The following is a 10,016-nucleotide window of genomic DNA, read 5'->3' as shown; positions in this document are numbered from 1 at the left end:
CAGCAAAAAACATTCAGCGACTGTTCGAGAAACTAAAGTCGGAGAAGAAGGAGGCGAACAGATTCGCCGACCCGGACGATTTGGACAGACACATCCTGACTAACATCCTGAGAGCTGTGGCAAGACGAAGTGGAGTGAGGATGAAGATCAACTTCAGAATGATCGGTGACGAGCCGAATTGGTCTTTTGGTGGAGGACATTATTCAAGCCTCAGTCCCGGCCTTGGCCTCAACGTCCCTATTCTGGTGACCATCACTGGATTTTAGGGTTTTTCACGCTCAGCGCAAGTGGGAAGAAATGTAACTTTCTATTTGCTAAAGGAGCTCAGCAGCTGATCAAGGAGATATCTGTGACTGGACTGAAAACAGTGCTCAAAGGAGGCAGCATGTGAGATCAACTTCCTGTACACACACACTTTTCTTATTCGATTCTTAATTGATGTTTTTATGAAGGATAATTTGATCTCTGATAATTAATCCTTTATTGATCTGTTTCTCGATCAATCATCCTTGGGAGGAGCTATTGGAATGGCGTTTGCGCTTCCCGAGGCGATCGACAACTGGACAGATCTGATCAAGAACAACAACGTGACTGAAGCTAGCCAATCCCTGCGAGACACAGCCAAAGCCATCCAAAAGATCACGCAGGCCCTGAAGGATCAGTTTAAAGATATGAAGTAAGTGATTCTCAGTTTCTGCTCCTGCAGGTTTGTTTCCTCAGGTAAAGAGCTGCAGCGGGAGACCGAAGGTCAACACATCCAAACCACTTACATTTAATAAGAAAAGCATCAGGCGTTTAGCGCAGAACCTTCACTCAAAGCAGTTTGACCTTTCCTAATATTTACAACTGCAAACCAGGAACCACAGAGCAACACCTTAATGCAACCTGTTAGCAGCTAAGGCTGTTTTCAGACATGTTCCTCACATGTTCCTGACATGTTCCTGACATGTTCCTCACATGTTCCTCACATGTTCTGCAGGTTCTGTATGTCTGAACAAATGTCTGAGTCAGTGTCTCTGGACATTTTCTGGAACTTTTCCTGCAGCTTCTTAGTAAAATGTGTGTCCAGAAGAGTCCAGAAACTCTCCCAAGTTCCCTGGTATTAAAGCTGGACACCACAGCAACCAGGCAGACAAATCTTGTAGCAGCCAATTAACCAACTGTTAATGATGAATTTTTGCATCATCGCACCTTCACATCCTTCATAATTGATCTATTTTCATTGACACCATTAATTACTTCTAATAATTCACTGACTTATTTGCTGTATATAACAATATATTCATTTATCATTCATTATGTAAAATAAAGCCTCACAGAGCTCAGTTATTTCATTTTTACTCCAGGTGCTGAAATGTGCATCTGCAGACTGCTTTGTGATTTCAAGGCAGTTCTGGCTGAGGTGTGTCCCTGAGGTTCAGACTCTCAGGGCTCATGGGCCATAGGCTGATGAAGCAGAAGTACTATACCTTCAGTCGGAGGAGGGACCCTCCCACCAATATAACCTTCTATCTTTTCTTTGTTTCAACAACATAACGTTATATCGACAACCAAAGGAACCAATGAGATTCAAGTGGGAGGCCGCACCTCAAAGATGAACCAACAATCCCATGAACACAAAGAGATGCGTGGAGTACCGCGCCGCATAAAACAGGATATTCTCACTGATTTGTTCAGGCTGTCTGGACAGGCTCGGTTTAGTTTGGTTCCTGTCGGATAGAACCGAAGATTTGGATGTAAGCTCTGAAACAGAAGTACTATGTTGGAGCAGCACCCAGCAGCCAACCGAACGTGGCCCTGCGACACCACCTGGTAGCTAAACTCGACACCTTGTGGCAACAAGCTTGTGACCAGTCAGATGACTCAAGTCCCTGCAGAGCAACGTCCTGGACACATCCAGCTCGTACAAGGGTTCTAAGATTGCTCAACTTGTCGACTATCAACACAACTAGTCCACACTGCATCGTTCAACTAGTCATTTATATGTGGGTTTAGCCCGGGGCAGTAATAAAGCACTGGTACCTACAGCAGATATGCAGCAGGGGGCACTGTTGTTAGACACACAGAGCCAGAAGGAAACATGGTCAAACAACCAGATTCAGATGCTCTAATAAAACTAACCCAGAGTAGATAGAAACGTCAGCTGACCTAAAGTAATGCAACAGTATGTATAACCATCTATAGCTACATACGCTTATGGCTAACGCTAGCAACGACAGAGTGGACAAGGAAGGCAGACGACAATCAGAGACTTCTCTAAACATCTTCTCTCTCACACAAATTGACACGGGTTGGAAAAACATGTCCCCTACGATTAATCGACTAGTTGACTACTTTGTAGGAATAGTTGACAACTACTAAAATGCAGTAATCAGGAATGCCCTCGCTCTTACTACCCACTGATGATGGACAACCAGTCATCTAAATTCACCCTGCTTAAATAATCGTTAGACACTAGAACAGCAAACACACATTTGAAAAATCCCCTGGGAGTTTCAACGTCCCAACTGTTTGAACCATTTCAGTGTAAAATGTGTTTGAAGTCGTGCTAACTGGACCTTCTGCTGTTTATTCACAGGCGGATGCTCGAGAAGATGGAGAAGAACAGCGCGAGCAGGAGAAAGTTAAGCGCATCATTGAAAACCCAGAGAGCTATGAAGACGAGAGAGTATTAATAAGGTATGCCATGAAAACATGCCAGAACGAAGAGGTGCGACGATGGCTGAGAGAGAATTCAGGGTGTTTCCTCAAACTTGTGGCTTTGTTTCAATTAATGAAAAATGAAATCATCAAGAAGTCAAACGAGGACGAGTCTGATGACGAAGACGAAGACGAAGACAGTGAAGTGGACATCATCTTTGTGGCTCACGGATCGATCACAGACTCCATGATTCCAGCTTCCTGTCTGATGCCTCAGTCCAACATCAAAGACGTGCTCCTGTATTCCCCCTGGAACTGTCTCCTCGCTGCTGATGCAGCGTACGGCATCGCTACAGGACTCATACAACCTCGGCACAGACAGTTTATCTGTGTTCCAGAAAGTGGCTTGTAAAATTCCTGATGAAGGACACGGCCCAGGAAACTGCCAGCTGGCTGGAACTCAATGAAGGAAGCAGGACTGATTCCCAACATCATGGTCAGTACTCTCACGTTCCAGATGATGGTGCATGGACGTGTTTGGTCGATCTCACAGAAACATATGGTAGACCAGGGAGAGGCCGCATCGTCATCCCGTTCATCCTTGGTGGTCTGGAAGCAACAATCCCGTTCTACATCGTCACCTGGGTCATGTCTCTGGTGCTGTCTTTCTTCCGGATCGAAGCCACCGTCCATCTCGCGCCTGTCTTGGTGATGAATCTACAAGGCAGAAGTTTCCCAGAGAGTTCTTGGCGTGTCAGTACTCCTACACTATCAACAACACCGGGATGACATCATCAAGGGCCATGTTGCCCATCACCCACCGTGCCCTGTACAGGAACTTACAGGCCATGTTCGATTAGACGGACAAAACGTAAACATTTTCTGGAGAGGACAAGTTCTGTTCCAGCGAAAGATTTGTCCATGCCTCAAGCTGAACTGATTTCCCACCTCGATGCATCTCCGTGTGTTTCAACACGTTGGTATCAACAAACAATCCAATTTTCATCTGAGAGATGATTTCCAGTGCCCGGAATCGTTAAAACTTCTATAAAGACGAGCTGCTGCTGGAGTCACTGAGCAGCCAGAAAACCCCGACCTCCGTTTTCTCCACTGATCAGATTCAGTCGATTGATTCTTTTACCCCCTCGACACAGATGAGTTATGAACATTAAAAATCATATTTACTGTGATCTACCCCTGATGTAGTGCGGCTGTGGCTGAGGGGGAAGAGTGGTCGTCCTCCAACCAGATGGTCGGCTGTTTGGATAAAATGTAATATAATGATGTGGAGGAGTCGGGACGTATCCGACATGGTCGCACCTGTAATGGAAAATTATATAATCATACTATACTATGTATTATACATGCTTATGTAACCACACTATTATCTGTGCTTATGCATATCACGTGTGAGGAGATGGCCGCACCACATGTGACCTGACAAGATGTCTGTTGGTGACTCACTAGGTGAAATCCAGACATCGGAGCCACTCATCACTTTGCTGTCTCCTCCAATCTTATCTTCTGGGGGTGTACTCCGCATTTTCACACACACACAATTCGGCTTATAAGCAAACACATCACCTCTTTTTGTATGAAAGAGCACGCCCGACAATGTTTCTTGGTCTTACCCATCTTCACGTCTGCATGCTGTAAGATCGGTTAAGAATAAACGTGCACTTAAAAGACAATTAGGTTCTTTATTTCAGAAAATGATTTCCTCCACACACCTGAGCAGCAGGTCCCTGGTTCAATTCCCGACTGGACGGACCGGCGTTTCGATTCTCTAACCTCAGTCACATAAACACAACAGCCAATCCTAGGATCCCCTCCACCAACCAACTCTGTGTCCCTGTGACCTTTGACCACTGACACTCATCAGTTCATCTGAGTCTAAATGTACATTTGGACCAAATTTGAAAGGATTTTCTTCAGTTGGTCTGAAGATCTCCTGCCAAAAAAAGAATAATGGAAAAAAGCCCCCAAAAAATACCTGTATGTACACGTAGAATGTAATCTGATTACTTTCTGGCACGCAGACCGTGGTGTACGTTTGTTTGAAGCTGAACTGGTCCAACCTCTGAAGGAGCTGAACATTATCAGACACCTGCACGATGAAGAGATGAGGAAGACGTGCTCGTCACCTATTTACGTGTCACACGGACTCAATCACCTCTGGCACAGAAACTCAAAAGCAGAATGGAAACACTGTTCATACCCTGATCCATCAATAATCACTTTTATATTGTAATACAGTTTAATATTAATCAATTATGAAATCTGTCATGACATTGATACCACACGATGATTACTCTGCTAATATTAGTTAGCTGTAGATTCCGTCTCTAATCTTATTGGTTGTACACGTTAAGCATTACTACATGATGACGACACGATGAGGTCACGATGAGGTCATGATGAGGTCATTCCTACCATATTACCACAAATTGACGTCTTCTTACACCAAACATTTATGTTCTGATTAAATGCGTTTGAGTCATGTTGGCGTTTGAACCCATGAGATGTTTCCTGTTCTCAGCTGCTGTGATTAAACGAATAAAGTCTTTGTTTTTTAAAGCTGAAATGAGAAGTTACCTGTGTAACCCCAGATCCTGCTTCCAGGTCCGGGCCCCGGAGCAACATCTGGAGAAGCATCTGGACAACGACAAACATAATGATGACTTCAACAAACAGCACAGATTTAAAGCAGAGTTAATCAATCATGTTGATTGATCCTGAAATATGAGCAAGTCCATGTTGGTTTTGTGGTTCAGTTTATTGATTTTCATTATAAAGAAAAACACAAATAAACATTACAGTTAGTGACCTTTGACCTCTGAAACAAACATTAAAAACAGGACGTTCAGTGTCTCAAAGCTTCAAAATAAACAGACGATAAAAACCAGTGTCCAGACATCACAAACATCAGCTGATCGACAGGAAGTGATGTCACACGAGATCAGGAACAGGCCAAGGCTCATCACATGGTTCATTAGAGGTCAAAGGTTATAGGTGATCAGGTGCAGTAGAAACGTCCGTCGTCGACTCTCCTTCTCTTACGACTCTGCTGCTGCTCGAAGAACTGACGGATGTCATCAGGGGTCACGACCTATCAGAACAATCACATGACATCACAGGTCAGTGACCTATCACAGAACAGTCACATGACATCAGAGGTCATGACCTATCAGAACAGTCACATGACATCAGAGGTCATGACCTATCAGAACAGTCACATGACATCACAGGTCACGACCTATCAGAACAGTCACATGACATCACAGGTCACGACCTATCAGAACAATCACATGACATCAGAGGTCATGACCTATCAGAACAGTCACATGACATCACAGGTCAGTGACCTATCACAGAACGGTCACATGACATCAGAGGTCAGTGACCTATCACAGAACAGTCACATGACATCAGAGGTCACTGACCTATCACAGAACAGTCACATGACATCAGAGGTCACTGACCTTTCCTTCAGCTGCAAACGTCTGAAGAAAATCCTTCAGTTCAGTTTTCATGTCGTTGTATCCTGAAACAAAAAAACAACAAACAAAATGTGTAGAACTTGTAGTTTCATGCAGAGTACTTTTAATTTAATTTGTAGTACTTGTAGTTTTCAGTGTGGTAGTTTTTCTTACCGTGGATGATCTCGAGCTGCTGCACTCGGTTCAGGTTGTCGAGAGCTGACATCAGAGGGTCGTGTCCTTGTTGCGTCTGTTCGTTGTTCTTTCCTTTTCTCTCGTAGGCGAGGACGGTGTCCCACTCGTCCAATAAGAAGGACAGATTAGCTTGTGACAGACGCTCCTGAGGACAGACACAGATCAGTTACACACTGGTCTGTGGTTGTGTTCTGGTTTTTTAAGTTCTGAGAGAAACTTGGGTGAAGGTCTTCACTTTGTCTGCAGAACGCACAGACAGGAAGTCACACGTGATGATCTGAAGACTAACGTGCCAACAGGTCGTCAGTGATGTAACACGCTGTCATGTGGCTGTTTGCTCGTAGTTTGGTCACAAACATTTAGATCATTTAAAAATCCACCAGTCGCTGCGCAGTGTGGACAAACTATGTGTTTACGTCATGTGACATGTCAAATCACAAGCCTATGACCTCACGCTGACATCATGAGTGCGTCAGCCAATGGAAATTTAAACTCGTTACCTGGCAGGTGGTGCAGGAGCAGAGTTTGGAGCGCCACCCTGACGGCCAGAACACAGCGCCTGACCGGAGTCTGTTCTGACCAATCCTCTGCAGTTCCTTCAGTCTGCAGCTAGACTCCGCCTCCTCGCGGCTCCGCTTACTGCCGGGCTCGATGACATCATCCACCTGATCCACCTTATAGATCATTCATCAATGACATGGATCAGAAAGAGTGGTTGAGCATACATGACTCAGTCTGAACAGTGGAAGCCTCTCACCTGTGGTTTGTCAGGAGCGTCTGTGTTTGATTCTCCTCCTGTTTCCTCCTTCACCTGAGCCGCTGCACCTGAGACTGAACAGGAAGTACGTCACATGCAGGAAACACGTCACACAGTCGCTGTGAGTCGGTGACTTACCTGCCAGGAGATCAGCGTAGGTCCAGAGGAAATCATTTTTATTCATACACAGCTCACAAATCATCTCCTGCAGCTCGACACAGTCGGGAACCACACAGCCCAGGTGCTGCAGGTACAGGTACAGGTGAGGTCGGTGAAGGTTGACCACCAGGGGGCACCACAACAAGTTTCACGGCACCATTCAGATTATGTAATTAAGAAAGTTTGGACTGTTTAGTTTTGAGTGGAGACGCAGCGAGAGCACAGGACTCAATCACCTGTGTGATATCCTTTGTCCAAACCTCATCAGGCAAAGCATCATGTAAATGTTTCCTGTGTCACAGACTCACCCTGCCATGCAGCCAGTCCTCACACACCACACACTGAATCATCTCGTCCTCCACCTGGAGACAAAACCAGCCAGTAAGAGAGAGACACACATTCAGTGGAGTCCAGAGCTCACGTGGGGGTCAGGTGAGGGGGGGGTGATGTCTCACCTGGTCGTCGGGGTCGGGATAACGGTCGACTGCAGGTGCAGTAAAACTCCAAAGAAGTTGTGACTGTATTTATTCAGAGTGTGACCTCGTCTTTATCCTGAACACACCACTCTGTGTTTAACGTGCATTGTTGGGACCAACGATTAACAAAGGTTATAGAGACCTGACAGCTGTTTATGTATTTATAAGGACGCCAGGTAACAGATTCATCTGCCATGTTTGATCAATGATGAACTGATGTTTATTTAAAGTATAACTTCACTTCTGAGTCTGACTCCACCTACTTCTCAAACTGGTCCAAGGTCCAAGATGGTTTAAAACACCAGGTGGCGCTATGAGCCGTGTTCAACCCATGAAGAGCTGATAATAAACATGATACTAAAACCATGAACCTGTTTGATCAGTTTACAGCTGAAAAACATGTGTGTCCATTTCATTTGTGTCATTTTACTGGATGTGGACTAACAGGATGGAGTTTACACTGCAGCTCTGTGAACTTCCTGTTTCCACAGTCACAACGAAAGTTCCTGCAGAAAAAAACACACAGAAGAAAAAATAAAAGAAACACCAAATACTTATATTTATTTAAAACAGTTTCAGTCCTTTTATCATGTATTCTGGATTATTGACTTACAGAGCATTACATTATTATTATTATCAACAGAGCTTTACGTCCTTCACATGTAAACAGCACATTGGCTCAGATCAAAACTCACGTCCGTCTGAGGACGATGTTGATGGATGTACTGATCAGGGATTGAAAGTGATGATGCGTTTGCTCACTCTTGGTGTAGAGTTCAAAGAGGTCGTGACCTTCATGACATTTATATGAACACGCCAAACACACTCCTGCTGCTTCTCCGCCTTTTGTGTACAAGTGTTACAGGCGTACAGAGCCTGACGCTTCACATGCCCTGAAAACACACAGTTACATATGGAGCTCATCTTAGATTTAAACAAACACAAAACTGATACCTCTCTAATAATAATAATAATATAACAATAATAATAACTGGTTGGTGCTGCCACCTGTTGGTCAGTGTGTGCAGTGCGTACCTGAGGGTAGGAGCAGTGATTCTGAGTCACTTCCTGCCAGAACAGCTGAAGCTTCTTCCTCCAGCTCCTCATCTTCCTCCAGAACATCAACCAGCGGACACCGTCTGCTCCTCAGACATGTTTACTACCAACACAGGGGTCAACCTCAGGTTAGTCTACTGTCTGTCTCTGTCTCTACTGTGTGTGTCTGTCTCTACTGTCTCTACTGTCAGTGTCTACTGTCTGTCTCTGTCTCTACTGTTTCTACTGTCTGTCTCTGTCTCTACTGTCTGTCTCTCTGCTCTCTGTCTACTGCCTCTACTGTCGGTGTCTAATGTCTGTCTCTGTCTCTACTGTGTGTCTCTGTCTCTACTGGTCTGTCTCTCTGCTCTCTGTCTACTGCCTCTACTGTCGGTGTCTAATGTCTGTCTCTGTCTCTACTGTGTGTCTCTGTCTCTACTGTCAGTGTCTACTGTCTGTCTCTGTCTCTACTGTCTGTGTCTAATGTCTCTACTGTCTGTCTCTGTGTCAACTGTCTGTCTCTGTCTCTATTGTCTCTCTACTGTCTGTGTCTGTCTCTACTGTTTCTACTGTCTGTCTACTGTCTGTCTGTCTCTCTACTCTCTGTGTCTACTGTCTCTACTGTCTGTGTCTACTGTCTGTCTACCTTCTGTGTCTATCTCCACTGTCTGTGTCTACTGTCTGTCTCTATTGTCTTTACTGTTTGTCTCTGTCTACTGTCTCTACTGTCTTTCTGTGTCTACTGTCTGTCTCTATTGTCTCTGTCTCTACTGTCTGTGTCTACCTGTCTCTGTTGTCTCTACTATCTCTGTCTTTACTGTCTGAATTAAATGTGAGGAGTGTCCCCACAGTTGTAGTAAGACAAACACGTGTGTGTGTTTCAGTACTGTCTATCGATCACTGATCAATATGACAGCAGTTAGCTTCAGTTAGCCTCAGTTAGCTTCAGTTAGCCTCAGTTAGCTTCAGTTATCCTCAGTTAGCCTCAGTTAGCTTCAGTTAGCTTCAGTTATCCTCAGTTAGCTTCAGTTAGCCTCATCAGGGAAACCGCCTGTCTCTGCTCCGTGCTAATGCTAACGGTGTTAGCTCTGTTAATAAAAAAACACACACTCACCGAGTCCAACCGGGACCGGACCGGAAGTAGAAGCAAAGTCTTTCCAGCGTCTGATCAGTCTGTAGAGCAGCCGATCGACTGACCAATAACCAATAATAACCAATAATAACCAATAATAACCAATAATAACCAGCTCCGTGTGATGTCCAGAGGATCAGAGC

At 44.8% G+C, this 10,016-nt stretch overlaps 1 protein-coding gene and 1 long non-coding RNA gene across 2 annotated transcripts; one reads left to right on the top strand and one right to left on the bottom strand.

Moving 5' to 3' along the window:
• Positions 1-510: 510 nt before the first annotated feature.
• LOC117758779 lies at positions 511-6,483 on the top strand. Its single transcript, XR_004613356.1, has 3 exons — positions 511-676; positions 2,579-3,620; positions 6,470-6,483. It is a non-coding gene; the product is annotated as an uncharacterized LOC117758779 (long non-coding RNA).
• On the bottom strand, positions 5,398-8,860 carry ubr7 (ubiquitin protein ligase E3 component n-recognin 7). Its single transcript, XM_034580692.1, is given in 16 exon segments — positions 5,398-5,749; positions 6,123-6,184; positions 6,294-6,459; positions 6,815-6,988; positions 7,072-7,145; positions 7,210-7,315; positions 7,539-7,592; positions 7,686-7,706; positions 7,708-7,728; positions 7,730-7,767; positions 7,770-7,782; positions 8,152-8,214; positions 8,470-8,558; positions 8,561-8,599; positions 8,742-8,835; positions 8,837-8,860. Coding segments are annotated over 16 exon segments (1,131 nt in total). The 3' UTR covers positions 5,398-5,656.
• Positions 8,861-10,016: the final 1,156 nt, after the last annotated feature.

This window comes from Hippoglossus hippoglossus, chromosome 24 (assembly GCF_009819705.1).
Source record: "Hippoglossus hippoglossus isolate fHipHip1 chromosome 24, fHipHip1.pri, whole genome shotgun sequence".
NCBI lineage: Eukaryota > Metazoa > Chordata > Actinopteri > Pleuronectiformes > Pleuronectidae > Hippoglossus > Hippoglossus hippoglossus.
The sequence above is the reverse complement of the archived record's forward strand: the minus strand, read 5'-3'. Positions and strand labels throughout refer to the sequence as shown.